Consider the following 20,570-nt stretch of genomic DNA (forward strand, 5'->3'; position numbering starts at 1 on the left):
AAATACAAATAGCACTGCAGGTGTGGGACACTGAGATGGGAGTTTCATGCTCAAGGAAATATCTCACTGGCTCGTAGGGCCAATCCTAGCAATGTTGAAGGACATTTAGGCCCCATGTCTAACCAAAACCTGCAGACCCTGGGCTCTGCCCTGCTGCCTCCAGCCCCTGGGGGAGCCCCCAGCCTGCTGAGGCCCTCACTGTATTCACATATTTACATCCAAACATCCAAGGTCTGAAAAACTGGTAGGAACATCTGTGCTTAGGTTACTGCACAGCTCTTCCCTGTTGAGCTGTTTCTGGCTTGAAATGGGCTCCCCACAAAACCGCCCATGTTCTGGACCCAGGTAAGCACTTATACCCACAAATAACCTTAAGAACATTTATGACTAACTTCAGGTTTTTGGGTTTTGAATCTTGGAGGCTTCTTTCCTGAGAGCCCGAGTCTGCAAGCCCAAAATCCAGCAGTACAAGTGAAGGTAGTGAGAAGCTGGCACTCTCAGCTGGAAAGCTCACTCCCCGGCCTGTAAATGAGGTGCAGGGATGGCCAGTGCTCACCTGGATGGATTTCAGACACTGCAGGTCCTACACTTCTCAGCCAGCTGTCCTGGACAGTTATAGCAGCAGACACAGACTGTGAATTTTAATTTTTATGCAGAAAATATCTCATCGTGGACAGCAATAAAATTCTGTTGAGAAATATAATTGGGGCCATGTCCAGTTCAGAAATAGTTCAGAAGAATCTCAAATGACTTAAATGTAACTGAAGGACCTGTACCAGCTCTGAGAGCTGCCAGACTCAGTCTGACACACCTGACATTGGCAACCTGTGGTCTGAGGTACAGATTCGACACCAAGCACCAGATTTGATGTTTTCTACTCTGGTTTCTGTGGCTCCAGAACAAAATCTATGTATGGAGCAGCCACTAGTGGGGCCCCTCCTCTCTCCCAAAGTGTAAACAAAAAAAACAACAGTGAAAATTCTGTGACCATTTCCTTCATCTGTGTTTTGCAGCCTGCCATACAGAATGGCCCATTTAACCAACTTCTGGGATGTCTCACAAAACCCACTAAGATCCCTCTCTGAGAGAGTGGATTTCATCCCTCAAGGTCAGACAAGAGCACACATTGCATTTGAGTAAAACACAACATTGTATTTGAGGGGTTTATTCTGATATAGTTTGGAATTTTTTTTTGTTTTTTCCTCCTGGTAGAAAAAGCTCCTCATAAAGATCTTTCTAATAAAAGCATAAGCCAATTAGTAAAGCCATAAAGACAGGGATGAAAGTAAGTCAAATATGATTATAGAAGGATTGCATAACCAGTATATGAGTGGTCCCTCCATCATCCCTTCACAATAGACAGGGAGCCCTTCCCAGATGGACAGGAGCCACAGCTCCGAGCGCTGGCCCAGCACTGCTGTACCCCTGCTTTATTCCAGTAGAAAAAGCTGTGAAAATACTGGAACTTGGGTCAAAAAACCCAGTAGTCTAAACCTGCAAGACAACTGTCCATGGCACCTGTGCAAGCAGTGACATTGCTTTCCAAGCTGTGCAATGAAAATCCATGGGGACGGTGACATAGGGCACTTACCTGACCCTCAGGCAGACTTGAAAAATTCAGCCTCCAGACCATTTTTCCTCATAGTCACAAAGCTACTTAGTAAAAACTAACCTGATTCTTGAGCCTTCTTGCTCAATCTTAACATTCAAGGCAGGCACCAAGACTGGAAATAGTCAGACTACACTGTCTGGATTTTAAGTGCTGGAAAAACAGGAGCTGTGACAGGAAACATGAGGCAACCTTAGCCAGGAGTGGTACTTTCCCTGATCAGATCCCACCAGCCTTCCAGCTCTGTGCAGGGAGGAAGAGAAATACCTGATCTGCATCTGCCCCTTCAGCCCGTGGGGCTCAGCTCAGGATCAGAGCTGGGAATGCTGGAGGTGGTGGAGCTCCTGTGCACCAGATGGATGCAAAGTAGCACTGTCATACTTATTCCTATTTCCCCACCATTACACCTAACATCCCCACTTGCAAGTTATCCTTTGCAATATGTGGAGGAAAGCGCCAGCTCTACAGCACACTGAGGTGTAACATTCACGTCAGGATGTGTAACCCAACCCTCACTGTGCTTTTATCTATTGCTCTTTCCCCATTCCCACTGGCAAACTTTTATACTTGGACGCAGATTTGCCCCTTTTCTTTTTTTCCACATAGCACAGGTACAGATCTTGTTCACCTGAATTTACCAAGTACCAAAGTATCAGCACTGCACCATTGCCTTTGCAAGCTAGCTCATGTCCCCTCTACCCCTTCCCTGCATCTTCCATCGTGTTTGTACTGGGCTCCTGCAGCAGCCCAGAATATGGCTTCAATCATTCCTTGCTTTTTTAAATTGGGAACATCTATTTCGGATTGGATGTTCCCACTTGATGGGATGAACAAATTCTGGCCGTGGAGGGAACAGCAGGACACTGGCTGTGGTAGGGATCCACAGCCTAGAAAGGAGCAGCCTGAGTGCTCCTGGGCAGGCACTGCCCCAGGTCACCCTCAGAGCTGCCCGGGCTGTGCACCCACACTGAGCTGGGCCCATCCCCTCTGCTGCAGGGATGTGGGATGTTCTGCCTGGCCTGTGCTGCCCCCCACACAGCCACTGCTCTCAGGTGCCCCAACACTTCACTCCGCATGCAGCGTTCTTGCTTTTGGAAACAGCTTCCATGATAACCCCTCATTGGGCGAGCCGGCTCTTGGGAATTCTTTTGAAAATGCTTTATAGATGCTGCAGTACTTTATGTTCCTGTTTTTTAAGGTTTTGCCTGCTCCTTTCCTTCCAGAAGATGTGGAATTCACAGCCATCAGCCCAGGCACTGCTCAGACACTTCTAACCGTGCACAGCTGTGATGCTCTTGCACTGTAAAACTTCCTTCACCAAAGCAATTGGCAAAGTCCCTCCACATCACAGTGGCAATTCCTGCCCAGGCTCTTTATAGGGAACTTCTTGTGGTCTGCAGCCACTTCCCATTCTAGTTTCCTGTTCTTGAGCACTGCCAAACTTTTCACCTGGATGCCATATGGCTTGGGATCCCTTTCCAGCTGGGTGTAATCTGACACAGCTTCCTCCAGCATGCCCTGGCTTTGATGTAATCGCTGTGGGCCAAAAGCTGTAAGACTGTGCCAAAAACACAGCAGAGAATGTTCCTCCCCCGCTTTTATTTTCTTTTTCCCCATGTGTGAACATGCCAAGGTCTATCAGGATGGTGTGTTGGCTCAGCTCACCTTTGACAGCTGGTGGCTGCATCCAGGTAAAATCAAGGTGTCTACAGTGCAACTTTATGCAAGTTATCTCGGGAGCTGCACAAAACCTTAGAAGAAATTGTCCAGAGGAGTCCAGCAGTGTTCTGTGTCTCCACACTGCATCTATTTGTGTGCCACACATTGCTGGAGGCCACCAAGTATCCCAAGGATGAGGCAGAACTACACAGTTTCAACTTGTTTTTCATTTAATTGTATATTTAATTTGTACCTTCTGACAAGGAAGGCCAGCAGAGATTTGCCATGCGAGTTGCATCCCCGCCTGAGAAACTTTGCCACAGAGGAGACTTTAAAGGACTGACCCATCAGTTCAGCGTCACTTCCACGCCCCGTGCCCAACAGCTTGCCCAGCTCTGATCCTCGGCGAGCCCCTGCCAGCCCGGGCACGGGGGTTCAGCGCCTGTGCCCCTGCTCCGATCAGCCGCGAGGCTCGGACCGTGCCAGGGGCTGCTTCGCACAAAGCAGCAAAGGCTGATCTGTCGTTTCTGGGGTTTCTTTAGCAAAGATGCCGAACAGGTTCCCTCCGCAGCGGGGGTTGCCGTGCGCTGCGGGCGGCTCCGGGGCATCCCACCCCTCCCTGAGCCCACCCCTGCAGCCCACCCCTCCCTGAGCCCCGCTCGGGGGTGGCACCGCCGGGGGCGACGCCGGGGGCGACCCCGGGGACACCGCGGGCTGCGCGGAGGGGCCGCGGGCCCTGGGGTGTGCGGGGCTCCCGCGGGTGGCAGCGCCCGCCCCGCCCCGGCCCGGCCGGGCAGCGCCGGGTACTCCGCGCAGCTGGGGGACCGGCGGCCCCGCCCGGCGCTCAGGGACCGGCCGCAGTGCCGAGCCGAGTCGTGTCCTCCCGAGCCGTGTCCCGTCCCGCGGGGACAGCGGGGACAGCGGGGCCGCGGGACAGCGCCGCCGGCTGTGTGTGTATTCCCCCACCCTCCCCCGCGGGTGGCGTTGCCCTTTTAAGAGCGGCGCGGGGCGGCCGTGACGTCGCGCGCGCAGAGCGCTATCCCGGCGCGCCCGCCCGCCCGCACAGCCGGAGCGGCGGCGGCCCCGCGGAGCGCCCGGACCCGCCCGGCACCGCCACCGCCACCGGTACCGCCGAGCCCGCACGGCCCGCACCGCCCCGCCGGCACCGCCGCCCTGCCATGCGCCGCGGCCCGGCGCCAGCCTCCGCCGGCGGGAGCCGTCCCGGCAGCAGCAACAGCAGCGCGGCGGCGGCAGCGGCGGCGGGCGAGCGCTGAGCCGCGGCCCCGCGGGGCGCGGATGTCCGCGGGCTGCCCGCCCCGGGAGCTCTCGCCGCGCTGACGGGGCGGGCCCGGCGCCCCGCTCGCCGCAGCGCCCCGCGCCCGCCCCCGGGCTCCCCGCAGCGCCGCCGCTCCCGGCCGCGCTTCCGCCCGCGCCATGGCGGGGAAGGCGGCGGCGGCCGGCGCCGGGGTGCTCCTGGTCACCGCCAACGTCGGCTCCCTCTTTGACGACGTGAGTACCGCGGGGGCCGGGGGGAGCGGGGGCTCCGGGGCCGCCCGACCCCGCGCTGGGGGTCCCGGCAGCCGTTCCGGCCGTGTCCCGGCGCTGCCCGGGGGTGGGAGGCTCTGCCGGAGCCCGGGGCGGGGGGCGCGGGGCGGCGGCAGAGCCGCGGGAGCGCCCGGGGCGGCGGGAGCGCCCGTGCCATGTGCCCGTCGCCGGGGGACTCGCGGGGTGACACTGCCCGCAAGGTCCGGGGGCTCCGCCGCGCCCTGCCCGCCTCCGGGCGCTCCTCCCCGGCTACCGGCGGCGGTGTCACGAAAATGCAGCACAATTTCTGTTCCGCGTAGTGTTTTCGGGCAAAACCTCGGGAGCATTTCTCGCTGCTGCAAGTAAGACGGGAGCACAGCTGAACCCAGGGAGGAAGGCTCGCTTGTGAACGGAGGCAGATGCTGAGGAGTATCTCCGGGCTCCCGAACCCCCGGGGCTGCTCCCCGGGATCCGTCGGGCTCCGCTGAAGGCAGTGGCGAAGCCCCCTGGGCCTGAGCGATGCTGACATGTCCCACATGTCCCAAACGACGGGAGCGTTTCCAGGGATGTGCTGGTTGTAAAGCCGCGCACATCTGGCGGAGAATTAGGTCCAGACTCATGCTGTGTGTTGCTCTTGCCGTGTGTTAGGACAGGCTTTGCTGTGAGCTAGCCCGGCACATAGAGTGTTGAGGTACAGTAACCAAGGGGTTTTTTTGTGTGTTCTTCAAAGTCTGCTTTGCTTTTACATTGCTTTAAAGGCTGCCCTGAAGTTCACACTTTGATTTAAACAGCTGTGGTCGAAGTATGCAGATCATCTTTTCTCCAAGTTCAGTAAACTTTTACAGTTATCACCACAGTTGTACAGTTAAATGTGTCCATATTAAGTGAACGCTGTGAAAATACTCATTCCATAGTAATTGTCGTGGTTGTGGCTTTGGACGTGTGCAGTGTCTGTGTGTAAGTGACCTCATGTGGGTTTAGTGGGGTTTTGGCAGGTGATTCCTGCCGTGTGTCCTGCTCCGTCTCACCGTCCCTGCCATCGAGGCCAGCGCTTCAGTTCTAAGTGCTTTCGTGCTTTCGTGCCGTGACAGAGCGGGCACTTCGGAGTACTGTCACTGTAGGGATCCCGGGCTGTCAGACCGAGCCATTTCCTGGTTGTTCCCTGTTAGTATTCGAGGCTCTGTGTGTTCCTCGAGTGTGCTGGCTGTGCGCTGTTCTGGAGGGAACACTTTTCAGCTCTGGCCAGCCCTTGCCGTGAAAAAATTAGTTTTCCACAGCAACAAAACCAGGCTCATTTAGATCAGTTCCACTGCAGGTTGGGAAATTGGAAGGCTGATCTGAAGGTCTGTGTTTGTGCTCCTGGTGTGCAGCTGTTGGAGTTGGGACTGGAGGCTGCCTGGCCCGGCTTCTGGAGTTCTGTTGGTGCAGTTCAGGCACAGGAAAGATGACATTAGCTGGGCTTGGGAACTCGGCTCTTGAGCTGTGTGTTGGGGCTTCAGGTGTCTGCTCCTTGCTGGGCCCTTCCTGTGCAGTCGAGGAATATGTTTTTCTGCTGTGACCTGGAGTGACTTCAGTCATGAACAAGGACTCCTGCTTTGATAGACTGCGCCTGAGCTGGGCCGTTCCTTTAACCCACGTTTTCCATTTCCCATTTAAAATTTCAGTTGGTGATACATATTTTAATTAAACACTACACTTTTACTCCAGTGTTGCCCGATCTCTGGGCAGTGTAAGGGTGTGAGCTGCCACAAGGTAGTGCAGGAATGCTGAGCAGTTGGGATGGTTGGGCTGGGCATCCTGCACTAACACAGTCCTGCCACCTCATGCTCCAGGATCCCATCCACCACTGACCAAAGTCCTCTGGGAAGCATTCCTACCTGGAGTTCCAGGCCAGGTGATCCTGTAAAGGGCTACTGTCAGCAGGCTCTGGTGACGGGGCTGGCCCTGCACGGTGGGACTCCTGCCCCCCTTCCACCCAGGGAACCCTTGCTGGCTCTGCACTGACCCATCTCTGTGTGTTCGAAGCAGCCTGAGCAGGGCTGTGAGGCAGTGAACTGATTTGCGTTTCATTTTATAGAAGAACAACTTAAAACATCCAGGTTTGTCTGGGTGGGACAGTCTTTCCTAAATCACTGGTGTTGCTGATCTGTCTGTACTTTTGCAAAGAGGGGAAAATTGCCTTTTTTTTTTTTTTTTTTACTCTCTAGTTGCCAAAAGCAGGTTATGATAACACACCAGTTTACTTCTGCCAGGTATCCACATCCACTAATTACCTGTTGCAGTGGTGACCTGGGAGCTCATGAATAAACATGAACAGTGAAGAGGGACTGCACTGGGTTAGCTTAATTCTGCTGCTTCATTAAAAATGTTAATACAGTATTAGATCTGTAAATACTCTTTCAAGTTTCATGAACATGTGCATCTCATGAATATGAATGTGTATGATTTTTGGTACATTCATGTTTACTTAAGCATTTAATGCTTTCTAACTATGGAAACATTTATTGTTTTTATCACAGTATATGCAGTAACAACAGATGGAGTTCAGGCTACCCCGGGGTCCCTTTCTCTATTCACCCTCCTCTGATGCCCCTGCCCGTGGCAGGGCAATTCAACTAAATGATCTTTAAGATCCCTTCCAACCCAAACTTGTGATCTGAGCCTTTCCCTGTTTCTCTCCCTCCCTGTTTCCTTGCTTCCTTTGTCTGCACTGACAAAATTTCACATGTACCTTGCGATGAGCCGAGTGCCATGGTGGGCACAGCATTCATCTGCCTGGCACTGCACTGCTTTTGCTGTACCAGGGTTTAATTACTTTAATGTCCCAGGTATTGTTACAATCTGCTGTATCCTCTTCATTCTCTTCAGTTACTTTAAATGGCTTAATGCTGCTTCTTTTCCCTGGGACAAACACCTGGGAATGAGTAGTGAGTAGCTGGTGTGGGAAGGCTATGGAACAGTATTTTCTGTGGCAGAATCTCATGTAAACACTTTTATTACAGTTTTCTGCTATGCTCACATTTATGCTCTATTTCAGGAGACTCTTGTTTTACTCCATTCTAAACCCCCTGTGCAGGAGGTGAAATTTTGAGGTAGACCAGAACTTGGGACTGCCCAAAACTTCTTGAGCTACATGAAAGTGATGATGGGGAGGAGGAAGCTGTTTTGTTACCTTTAGCAGTGTTTGAAAAAAAAAAAATTAATAAATGAGGGATCCAAATCTGTTTTATCTTGAGCATGATGTTGTTGATATGGCATGGCCAGCAGGATGTGGCTGTTGACCCAGATGTGCAACCTAACAAAGCTGAGTGGTGGCCCAACACGGTGATACCTGGCTGTGGAACAGCTTGGGCTTTGCATGCCCTTCATCTGCTGCTGTGAAAAGGGTTTTGGTTTGAAAAATCCTTCACTGCTGATTGTCTTCTACTTCTGCACTAGAGGATGAGCTGGGGGGGGGTGTGGGGCAGCTGTTGGGATCGGCCGTACGATGGAGCTGCACCAGCAACAGTGCCCGAGCTGGCCTGTTACTGAGGTGCCTTTCCAGGTGTCCTGGTACAACAAGCAGCTGCTGGTACCTGTGCTTTGAAAGAGCTGTAGGCTGGTACCTGTTTGTAGCTCTTGCTTCGTTTGGTCTTTAGGTAGGTGATAGTGTCCAACATGGACAGCGAGGGACGCGCTTGCGATTGCACAATTTGCCAAGGTCAGTGTCAGCCCTGCTCAGAGTGGATCTAAACGCTCACCCTGATTTTATAGCTCCCTGGGTGTCAGCTTCCAAGTAATCCAGCTCTTGGCATCCCCACCATGGGCTAAGGGCACACACCAGCCATATGCTGGTGGAGTTACTGGTCACCAGTGCCCCTACTGAGAGCTGCATGCTGTGGTCCAGGGGCGCTTTGCGTGTGGAGGCTGCACGTGTCCTGCTCACCACCAGCCCTTCACCTGCAGCCCACGAGGTGTAGTCAGTGACAGCTGAGCATGGGCTGTAAAGCAAAGCCCTTTAAGTATAAATGGGGAGCAAGACTCAAAGCAGCCGCGCAGTAAAGCAGGGACATGATGTTGGGCGTCCATGTACTTGTAAGATTTAAAGCTCTTTTCTGATTTACTGAAGATGACTGGAGCAGCAACAGTACAGGCAGCACAGAGGGTGGGGGTCTGCTCCAAGATGGGGTTTATATGCTTAAAAAATCAACTTTAACAAAAAACCCAGCGTTTTTTCTTCTTAGCAGATAGTTTTACAATTCTCTGAGCAAAAGAGTTTCTGTTAGGAGCTGGTACAGTGTTTAGCCTCCCTTAAGGATGCTCAGAGGATTATCATGTAGCCCATCTTTTCCTTTTGATTATGTGTTATCACTGACAGCAAGAGCACACAGAACCTGAGGAAGTAATAGTGGCAAAGTGCATTATATAATTACAGCTTTCTGTTAATGTGGTTTTATAATAGGTAGAGTTGGCATTTTACAGGTTGCTGGCTTTCCATGAATTGCCAGTGTATCAGTGTGATGGTTTAAAAGGATTTATTTCCTATTTTATTTCATATTTAAATATGAAATCATGCAATGTGAGTAGGATACCATAGGAAGAAAGCCTTGCATAAGGATCTGATAGTTTATTAACTTGGGTGAGCAGTAGACCATATTTTAAAGGTTTTATTCCTGTTCCAAAGTTTTCATCATCAGTTTTCTTACCATAGAATTTGACTTCAAAGACACAGAATAATACTAGTCAAGCTCTCAGATTTCATGATTTTTCATAAAAGGCTGATCTGGTTTTTACTTACTTTTTCTCTTTTCCTTTTTCTGTTATTTATTTCAACATATGTCTTCCACACCCTGCAGATTATTTCCTCTTTTACCTCAAATGCTTTCTTTCCCTTTTTGTACCATGTGTACTCAGCTCTTCTGAAAGCTCTCCCCTTACTCCTCATTTATGATTTAAATCGAGGGTGTCACTTAAAAAAGGAGGCTTTTCATTTGGAGTTTTGTGTGCACCTCAGACAACCACCAGGAAGGTGAGTGTGGCTGCCCTGAACGCACCTTCTTCTCTGTCAAAGAGGAGATTCCACCAGGTTAAACTCCAAAGTTTCCTCTCCCCCAGGGCAGACCAACACACCATGCCTTGGCATCTGTGTAGGAAGAGGAAAGCAAGTGATTGAGGCACCTTGAAAGACAAACCTCAGGGAGGTGTCTCCTCCACCCCTGCAGAAGACCGGCTGCTCTAGTTGTAACTTTGCCTTGTCCTCTGCCCCTGAACTCTTAGCTTAAATTGGAAAAAAAGGAAAAAGGCAGACAGGTGTGACCACGAGCCAGTGACATGCTTTTAGTATGTGGAAGTTCTCAAAATACCTCTAAGTTAGTGTAGGTTAATACTTTATTTTCTAACCATCTTCTTTCACTCTCTTGGTGAAGAACAGGAAGTGGTCACAGAAAAACAGGACTCTATGTCTTTGGTGGCTGCTTGAATGGCCTCTCGGAGTCATTTAGCATCCTTTTGGCATCTTTATTACTGAAGTGACATCTTCCCCTGATGAAACTTCCAGGGAAATGTGTTATTTGATATTGTGGGAAAGGTCACATTAAGCACAATAATCATCATTCTGGGGAATAGTGAGTATTAAAAGAAAAACGTTACTTTTACTGCTTTTCTTCCAATAGTGTGTAGTAGTTATTTGACACTCTTAGCGCTACTATCATTATTTGTACATCATTTTTAAATGTAAATGTTCTATTTAATCGCTTTAATTTTTAACACTTTCCCTATTATTGACAAAGATTGAAATTAAAGCAGTTATTGACAGCAAACAAAAGTGATCATTGCTCCTATATGATATTTGAAGTCAGATATAATTGATGGTTTTCATTAATGTCTTCAAGTTGTTAAGCACTTGTCTTTGTGAGTCAGTCAGCTGTAATAGATAATATTCTTGAAAGCAGAACATTAGAGCTAAGGAAAGCAATTAAAACCCTGTGACAGCGCAGCAGGTTCTCTTGTGGTGCAGGTACCTCACACAGGGGTTCAGCAGCTCCCAGGGGCTGTTTACTGGCACTGACACTGAGTGTTTACCAGCCTGTAGCACTGAGACCTCTAGGCTGTAATTTGAGGTGGGACTTGCAGCCCAGGGATGTGGTTACAAGTGCCAAACTCCAACACGGAGAGCTTTCCTTTCACTTGTGCCTTGTGACTGGAAGGACTTTCCCTTCAGGTTTTCATTTGTCCTCAGTGAAACAGCTTCTGATCTTTCCTTGTGCTGTTTTTCAGTCGGTGAAGAGCTCTCCTGCCTATATTCCTTGCCAAATCCTGCTGTCCCTGCCTTTTCCATCTCCTCGGTTTCCTATAGTTTCACCTCTGTTTCTTTTCTAATAGAGTTCACAGTCAGAAGCTCTAGTCAGGAGAGGCTTTAATGTCACGTACAATTGTAGCAGGGACGGAAAAGCCCAGGAGTTGAAAGGAGGCCGTGGGTGACACAAGGGTATGCAGGGCTCCCTGCTGTGTCTCCCTGGGCTGGGCAGTGATTGGCCATCCAACCAGGGGTTCTGCTCAGCCAAAGCTTTTGGATAAGCTACTGCTGAAGGAGGAGAAACCCTGATCTCTTGTGCACACACACGTGCTCTTGTTTCTAAGACAAACACGTGGTTTTGTGTTTGCCCGCTTCCCATGTCCATGCTTGGGGCCAAAGCTGGCCGGCCAGCTCTCCACCATCCACAGCCTGGGATTGTCTGCTGCTTGTGGATCACTGACAGCTCCAGAAGTGTTGGAAGCATGGCATTTGGTCACATCACACGTTTGCTCAGTCTTTGAAAGCCAGAACTAAAAAAATGTTGGTTTGGGCTGGTTTGCCGATGCACGTGCAGAAAAGCTGCGTTGCTGCTCCTTTCAGGCATGCCCGGGGATAGTGCACTGAATAGTGCTGGAACCAGGTGGTTTGGGTTTTTTTCTTTGCAACTCAAAGCACATTGTGTTAAATTAGGCTCAAATTTGGAATCCATAGTGTTGGATTGCAGAACTTGTGGCTGCAGATCGCTGTACAGGATGCCATAACCACAGTTCAGAGAGGGACTGTGTGCCTGTGCTGTACAGCACCATCCATCCCTCAAAACAACCTGGAGAGAAAAATAACTGCTTCAGGACAAAAGGTATGTTCCAGGAGGAATGGTGGTTAATGGTGGGAATGCTGGACTGGGCTCTGGGAATGGGGCTCAGTTTGCGTTAAGCCACAGACATCCTGCGTGACCCCAAGGAAGTGGCAGCATGTTCTCCGGACAACTGCCCTTCCAATTGCCACCAGAGGTATTCCTGTGCTTGGGGCAAGCTGCGAACATGGCGTCCTGGTTCTCCTGCCAAACATGGGAGGATTTTGGAAGGATGCTATGGAGATTCTGAAGCTGGTGTGGTGGGCAGCTGTGATGGCAGGTGAGCTGGGAGCACAACTCTGCACTGGATCAGGCTGTGTGAGGGGAGAACTGTCGGGGAACGGACCGTGCTGGCCGTGGGCGAGAGCCAGGGCGAGGACTCATTCTTTCCCCTTTAGCTCGAGGAAGGCAGAGGAGCACCGTGTACAGTCTGCAGCACGAGCCTGTATGGGCATGCACCACGTTTGGTTATGGAGAAGTTCCTGGCTAAACAAAGGCTCAGTTAATCTGAGCTCTGTGAGCCTCCTGCTCAGCAAGCGGCTCCTTGGCTGGCACAGGCTCAAATGAATGGCAAGACCAGCTCTTCAGACAGGCTTTACAAGTCTCTCTTTAGTTAGGGGAGTAAGTAAAAGCAGGGAAGGATGCTCCTGTGGGTCTGTGCTTTGGTGAGGCTTGCAGAGACTGTTTACAGGATGTGGATAACGTCACCTTCTCTAGAACATTCAGCTCTGGGTATGAGGCTTCACTCACACGGTGCAGGAGTGGCCGATCGTGGGCATTGGGTACCATGGGAACACACCGTATCCAAAACCTGTTTGTTTTACTTTGCTGAGGTAGAGCTGCCTCTACATGTTTGCTCCTAATTTTCCAGTTTCCACCTTGTTCTTGAAAAGAGATTTATTTTTTTAATTGTCCTTGAATGTGTCATCAAGGCACTGGGTGTTAATGGCTGGGCTCCTTGGAGCAGCTCTGTGCTGGGCTGGTGGCACTCCTGGCACTGCAGTGGGTGAGCAGTGAGTGGCACATGGGCTTTGGGAGCCCATGAATTCTTTCCTTAAAACTTTTTAAGTGATGCCATGGGAGCTTGTTTTGAAGTGTTTTGTTTTTCCTGGTGTGGCAAACTCTCTAATTTTAGAGGCTTTACCAATCCCAGTGGGAAAAGCAAAACTAGTTTTCCCATAGGAACAGCTCAGAACTATATGCTGAACTCTGTGGCAGTCAGTATTTGTTTGTGTGTCAAGCAAACATGCAAAGAAATTGTACAAAAATTACTTGGGAGAATTCTGAATTCATTAAGTACCATCAGCTAGCATTGGCTCTGTTTTAATTATTTCAGAATTCTTGCTTATTTAGGGAGAGAATTTGTGCTTTTCTCGAACAGTCTGAGCAGTGAAGACCTTTCTGTGCACTCTTGGGCAGACAGCTGTCGTCGGGTCCAGCAGTGCAGCAGATTTGCGCAAAGGAGGTTCCCTTTGACAAAAGCATTGGGTATTTGTGTCCCTGACCTCACCATTCAAAACAGTTTTTAAAACCAGCTGTTCAAAGTGAAAGTGTTGGTCTAGAATTCCTATCGTGCTTTTTATTGGAGAAAGAAATGGAAGAACTGTTTGGGGTTGTTTTGTTTTGTTTTAATTTATTTTTAATTACAAATGCTGCCAGGCACATGAAGGAGTCAAGAACTGGGTGGAACAATATGATAGGACAAACCCACTCACTTCAGAGAACTGGATGTGACCCAAAAATCTTCTGCTAAAGCTAGTTTGTTTTCATGAACTGGCAGTGCTGTTTTTCTGGGCTGGGAGGACAGGCCTGATCCCAGCTCGGCTGCTCACAGGGCTCTGCAGCCAGATCTCATTTGTCTTGTGGGACAGCATTTTAGCAAAAAGGAAGCAAAGCCTCTTCCCTTCAGCTGTCCTTACTAAATGTTAAAGTATTTGTGATTTATGACCGCTGTGAATCTTTTACTTATCTCAACAAATGAAGATCTGTAGTTCCTTTCCTACTTTTTCCTAAGTTGTATTAATGTTGTGTGGATCTACTTGTTCTTGTAGACAGAGCTGTCAGCCAGGTGAAGGGAGATACCCTTGATAAGTAGGTGAATGTTGGTACAAGACTTGCTTGTGTTTCTTAAAAATAATGCACTTCTGTGAACATTCAGTGTATAATGAAAATCCATATTAAACAGGTAAGGGATTTGCTTTATGCTACATTCAGAGCAGTGCAAGAAAGGTCCCTAAGGAAACGCTAGAGAGTTTGTGGTACGTCCATCCTTGGAGGTGCTTGGAAGCTGTCTGGACATGGTCCTGGGCAGCTGACTGGGTGACCTTGCTTGAGCAGGGGTCAGACCTCCAGAACTCCTTCCCAACCTCAGCCAGACTTTGTGACAGCCAGGCATTATACATTTTTTCCTTTTTTTTTTTTTTAATTGCTGATGCCATTGCCCATTGCTTTCCAGCACTTGCTGAGGCTGACTGCCTACTTCTTTGTTCAACTTCTTTTGGCAAATCCTCATCCCATTTTTATCTGCTTTTCTGTTACAGACACAGACCATTTCCAGATGTTTTGCATAGTGACTGTGGTCCAGGAGCTGGAACGTGTGCATGCTTTCCTGAAAACTTGAGGAAAAACATGCATGTTGTCTGTCAGCTTATAAAGTCTCTAAATCTTGTGAAAGCTTCATCATGTCCTATTAGTGTGTGGGAATTGGAGTCTCCAAGTCAGGCTCACAGTTCTGATGGGTTTTGTTTGTTTGCTTTTCTGTTGACATTTCAGTAGAAAATAAATATGCTGTTCCCAGTTACTTCAGAAGTGGGAAGGAGCCAGAAGACCATTCCAAGTGCCTGAGACAGTAAGGGCAGTGGATCCTCAGGGTTCAGTGGCAGCTAATGAATGTAGTATTTACCCCAAATGAAGCAGCAGCAGAGGCATGAGATGGAAAGTGATTCAATAACAGAGTGGCTGCTTCACTGGCATGTTTCTGTTTTATCTACTACTGTGTTTGCAGTATTGCTGTTTGTTACTCGAAGCATGATTGGTCCAAAGAACTGCGCTGAGAACTGGGAAGAGATGTTGTCATAGTGCAAAAGAAAAAAAAAAAGGCACTTCTCTTCTGTATGTTTTTGTTCAATCCCCTGGTCACATACAGCAGGGTGACCTGCTATTCACATTTGCAATCATTCACCTGGCACAGCCAGAGCTTCTTCCAGCACTGTAAAGCTCTCCTGGGCCTAGTGTCCTAGGAGCTGTGGATCCAAGGGGCTGTGTCCAGAGCTGCAGATTTGTGGAACAGGGCTTGGCTCCCCTCCCTCAGCAGGACCAGGCTCGCCTGATGCCTTTGCCTCCAGCAGCAGGGCAGGTTTAGACCCTTCCCTCTGCAGAGAATTCCAGACTTGGCTCAGTAGGGTTGCCCAACCTGCATTTGTGTCCTGGGGCTGGCTGGCTCCTTTCTCCCTGCCACGGTGAGATTCTGGGTGTGGGTGCTCTGGGGAGGGGGCACAGCCCTCTGGGGATGGGGTATTGGGGCCACAGCTTGAATTCAGGAGATTTCACGGGGAGTGAGTTGCCCTATTGGAGCAGGGAACAGCACAGGCAGCTTGGGCGAGTCTGAAGGATGCTCTGGGTCATAAAGGAAGGAGAGGCCTCTTGAGGCCATGGATATGTCTCTGCATCTCCCTGTCCCCTTTCTACAAACAGGAAGCAGTTTTGCAGCTGTGTGAATTTTTTGTTGGAAGAGTCTGTGTCTCATCTGCTGCTCAAGGTGCTGGGCAGGGTTTTTTCTGAAAGCCTGTGCGGGGCTGTGTCCTGGAGATGGAGTGATGGAGGGACCCTGTTTGCTACACACCATAAATGCACGAGTACTTGGTTCTGAATAGTTTCTGACTTTCAGGTTCACCCCTGCGATGAGACCCAGAAGCAGGGACAGGGACTGGAGCAGAGGAGGATGGCCAGCATTCCTATCCAGAACTGCAGCCATCTCTCTGGGATGTCACACAAATACCAAAGTACTAATGAATGTCCTGGATAATAGACAGTTTTTTAAAAAAAAAACCCAAACCCAAAAACAAAACAAAACAAAAAAACCAAACCCAAAAACAACACAAAAAAAACCCCAACAAAAAACCCAACCAAAACCAACCAAACAAAACCCAACAACAAACAAACAAACAAAAGAAAAAAACCCACAAAAAACACCAAACAAACAAAAAACAAAACAAAAAACCCCACCAAAACAAACAAATAAAACACAACCAAGAAACAAACCCAAACAAAACCCAAAACTCCCAAATCCCCAAACAGTTAAAAGTGAATGTTAAGTAGCTTCATACTTGGCAGGAATGTTGTTACTGTTTTTTCTTCCAAATACAAGAATAAACCAGTAGTGAATCTGCCTCAGCCTTGGTGAAAAGCTGGCTCTGCTCAGGAGTCTGGAGATGCTTGGGTCATGTTCCTTAGAGCTTTTGCTGAGAACTGGAGAATATATTAGACAGCACTTTAACTGTGTTTCCTGGAACTGTGCAGACACTGACACTTCATGCATCCTAGAGAGAGATTCCTCCAGCTGCTCTGCATTTTCAGAAGGTGGTATTTTAATTTGTTGAAAAATGTGAGGATGTTATCTGGAGATCTCAGCAGAACTGAAACTCTTACTTTGTCTTCACAGCACTTCTTCCAAAACCTCTTAATTAAATCCGTGAACTGATTGTTTTTGTTAAATGAGTATATAAAGAAGTGGGGAAACTTCTGAAGTTGTTTGTTAATGTAGGAATTTCCAATAGTGTTTCTGAAATGTGACATTCACAGAGACAGTTTATTAGACTATTCCATGTGTTTTGTTTCATTTTTCATACTTTTCCTTGCCTAAAAAGGATATTTTTCCCTTAGTACATATTTTAAGGTAGAAAAAGACAGGTGTACGGTGTCAGTGGTTGTAGATGAGGGGTATTCATGGCCTTCCTATGTTGTTTAGGGCAGCGTATCCCTTTGATTCATGTGCCCAACCTGATGTATATCACTGTAAGTATAATCTGACATCCCTTAAAATAACTGTGGGATTGTGCAAGAGTATCTTCTGTAGAGCATAAACAAATCATAATGTGAAAATACAACAGGTAAATTTGCTAAAACCACATTTGGAATTGGGGGTTTTACTTCAGATGACTTTTCCATGTCTCTCTAAGCATTAGCTGTGACTTACCATGGGAGACAAATCTGTGCTTTTTTCAAATAATTTAAGTAACCATGAATTCAGATGGCATTCTCTGAGTAATTTTGGAAATAGATGTTGTTCAGACCTCTGCAAAGAGAGGTTAGAAGCTGTTTTCCTCCCAAAGCACTTGATTTTGTATCTTCTGTTTTGAAAGTGCTGATTTGAGTTCTGTGTTTGCATTACTGAGACCTTTGGATCAGAGCTCTTCTCACAGCTCAGCCTACTCTAGAGTCATTTACCTTTTCATAGAACAGTGGCCCTCTCCTGTTCCTGGGAAGGTGACACACTGCTTGGCTTCCTCCAGAGGCGGAGGGTGAGCTGGATGGATGAGGGGGAAGTATGTCTGCTTTCTTGTTGCGGTGCTGCCTTTGGCCAAGTTCTGTGAGCCTGTAACATCTTCCCTCTGGTCCCTGAACCAAGTGATCTATGGGCAAACTGGCCTTTATAATAAACCAAGTAGGCTATGGGAAGTCATAAAAAGTAGCTACAGGGGCTGCTTGCCTTGTATCTTAGGGTGATTGGTAGAGCTGTTAAACACTGCCTCGATTAAATACTACAGACCTCTTAGTTCGGAAAACACTTGGAGTTACAGGTTTCTTTGGTCACAGTTCCTGTCGGGCTGAGTGGGGCTGGGACTGATGGTGAGGGGTGCTGCAGTGGTCTGAGATGTGCAGAAATAGCCCCGACCCGAGCACTGCTCCCTGCCTTGGAACCCAGAATTTGTCTGTCAGAGCCTTTTGCTGAGGCATTGCACCCACAGCTTAGGATGGCTCCAGCTGCACCAAGGGACTGGTGCCAGGAGGTCCTGTTGTGAGGTGTCTTCTCCATGTACATCGGTGAGCAGGGTGTTAGGAGTTTATGTTCAGAGTTTAGAAATGCAGCTTGGTTGTGGTTAGTTGTGTAAGGGTTGTTTTTGGGGTTGCTTTTTTTTTTTTTTCAGAGGTGTTTTTAGTGTTTTGTTTGGGGGTTTACATTGTGGAGTTTTCTATATTTTGAAAGGGATTGGATCTGACAACTTGAAGAAACTGTGAACAGGTCACAGTAAATACTGCCCTGGTGAACTGTGTTTCATGTGTGTTACTAGAGAAGTGGTGAAGCTCTTCAATCCTTTTAGCCCTCATCTGTGTTGGGAAGGGTAACCCAGACTGCAAGGCAATGAGTTTTCTTGGAGCAGTGCTCTTCTGTCTGTCTTACACTTTTTCTCCTCCTTTAATCATTGCCTGTGCTTCAAATATGGATAAAATGGAAATTCTCATTTCTGAAGCCGTGTTGCATAAATATTTCTGTAGTATATTGTAAGATGTACTGGATGTTTAGAGTTCTCAAAACAGGAGCAGCAACTGAACTAAGTTAATATTTGTGATTAATTGAGCTTGTGGTGCCTGGAGAGCCCCATGACAAGTACAATTTGCAGTACAAATGCAGTGTGAATTATAATGTATACTTTGGAGACAAGGTGTCAGTATGGGAAAACAAACTGTTTGTAAAACCTTCCTAAAATTCAGTACCTGATACTGAACCTGGAGTATAGCAAGTATTGTACCTTGTGGAAAATGTGCAAAGCAAATACCAAAGGACGTGGCGTTAACAGAGCTCATTTAAATGTCTGGGCACCTGAAGTAACTGCTGTGTGCTGGGTGAGCAGAGCTGTAGGTGCTGGCAATGTGTGTGTTGGATTTGGAGAGCCTGCTCTACAACTTTGCTGCGCTTTCTAATAACGTGATGGGTTTTGCTTAAATAATGTAACTGGGAATAGAAGTGTGATTACTTCAGGGGATGCTGCACTATCAGCAGAGTGACCACACTGTGCATGTGGTTTGTTTGGCACTTAAATTAATGTGCCAACCTGCCCATTAGTTCCCATGGTGTTGGGTGCACGGATCGAGTGGAATACCTCCTGTCACCTGCCCTGACTCGGGACCAGAGGGGCTGCTCAGAGATGAGCATGGTCTGAAGAGGAGCCCAGCAAATGGTTGGGTTTGTTTGTGGGTGTTAAGGATGGCAAGAACCAGTTCCTCGTGGGGCTCTGGAAATTTCTGGTGGGGAGGCTCTGGCCAGAGACACTGAGTGCTGTGTTGTTTGGGAAGTGGCTCAGCAGACGTGCTGATAAAATTGAGGTGCACAGTTCTCTGAAGCATCCTCCCTCCAGACTGCCTGATACTTACTCCTTGGATAAATTGCAGAGCACAAACGAAGGCAGGGGGCAAAACTGCCCTACTTTCCTTGAACGGTGCTTCAGACTTTCACTGGAATTCTTCGCTGCATCTTGTTTACTTCTTTGAGTGTTCTTTGCAAACATTGGCAGCATCAGACTTGGCCTTAAAAAAGGAGAAAGCGTGCTATTTCTGTTCTACCTCATTTTGTTTAATTGAATATTTTTTAAATATGTCTGCCATCCTCACTTGGCAAGGCCCCTTGAAATCTCTAGCCATGAGAAGCTCTGCTTGCAATCTGCGAACTGGGGTTTCTTTTGGTTTTCTTTCTCAAGTTGCTGTTCTTTTTTAAAACTCAGCACAGACATTCCCAGCAGTTACAGAAGAGTGACTTAGTTTCTGACAATAGCCATACTTTGCTGACCTTTGCTAGGCTCTGTGAGTGGCTTGTCCCTGTGAGCTGGAGCTGCTGCAGGAGAGCTCGTTTGGGTGACGACAGTTGTGCTCCGTCATGGAGCACTGGAGATAACAGGGAAATGAGAACATGCCAGTTTCTGGATTTGTACCAAGTCACTGCTAATTTTGGTAGTTCAACAACATTTAGAACTAGCATGTCTGGTGCAGACCTTTTTGTAATTTGTCAAATGGAACGGATTGGTTTTAAGACATTGTTTAAACCAAGTTTAATACTCTACTAGTTTTTAAACCTGGCAGATAGCTAAAGCTACAAACCCCAAATGTAATCACTGCATTATCTTCCTTCAGAATTATTTTTATTACTTGGTATGTTGTAGCAATATGTCTCTCTCATACTGATGTCCATCCTTCCTATCCAGGAGGGAGATGAACTATGTCACATCCTTTTATTTAATGAGCAAAAAGCATAAAGTGTACTTTGCTTCTCAATTCATGGGTTTTCATGTTTTGAACCTGGTCTTTTTTTTTTTTTTTGTATCTTGTCTGATTAACATGAGACTGTTCTGTTCAACACTAGTTTGTCAAATGCTAATTTGTTTGTTTTGATGGGAGATTTCATAAAGTAAAATCTTTATCTATGTAAGTAACTTCAATGAATCTTTGAACCTCTTGGTGTGAGTAAAATGAACAGGATTTTCCACGGATATAATTAGTGAAGGCAGAATAGGTGTTTTCAAAGAGAAACAGCCCAGGATTGGGTTGGAGGATAAGAAGATGTGTATTATTCAGGAAGGAAGTAGGAAGCATTGGAGTGGAGCTGTGTGTGAATTCTCTCACCCTTCTGTATAAGGATAACCCCACAAAGGTGATGTTTT

The 20,570-nt window shown here is 48.1% G+C and overlaps 1 protein-coding gene across 2 annotated transcripts in view; it reads left to right on the forward strand.

The window, feature by feature from the left end:
- The first annotated feature begins 4,574 nt into the window (after positions 1-4,574).
- INPP5A (inositol polyphosphate-5-phosphatase A) overlaps positions 4,575-20,570 on the forward strand; it is a 184,192-nt gene continuing 168,196 nt past the window's right edge. Inside the window, exon 1 of one of the 2 annotated variants that reach the window (XM_051801198.1) lies at positions 4,575-4,777. In XM_051801198.1, the coding sequence (XP_051657158.1) occupies positions 4,703-4,777 (75 nt within the window). In that variant the 5' untranslated portion in view covers positions 4,575-4,702. The remainder of the gene's footprint in view (positions 4,778-20,570) is intronic. The other variant, XM_051801199.1, reaches the window with a different exon arrangement.

The sequence above is a fragment of the Manacus candei genome, unplaced genomic scaffold (assembly GCF_025592945.1).
Source record: "Manacus candei isolate 608988 ecotype Guabito, Panama unplaced genomic scaffold, ASM2559294v1 h1tg000050l, whole genome shotgun sequence".
NCBI lineage: Eukaryota > Metazoa > Chordata > Aves > Passeriformes > Pipridae > Manacus > Manacus candei.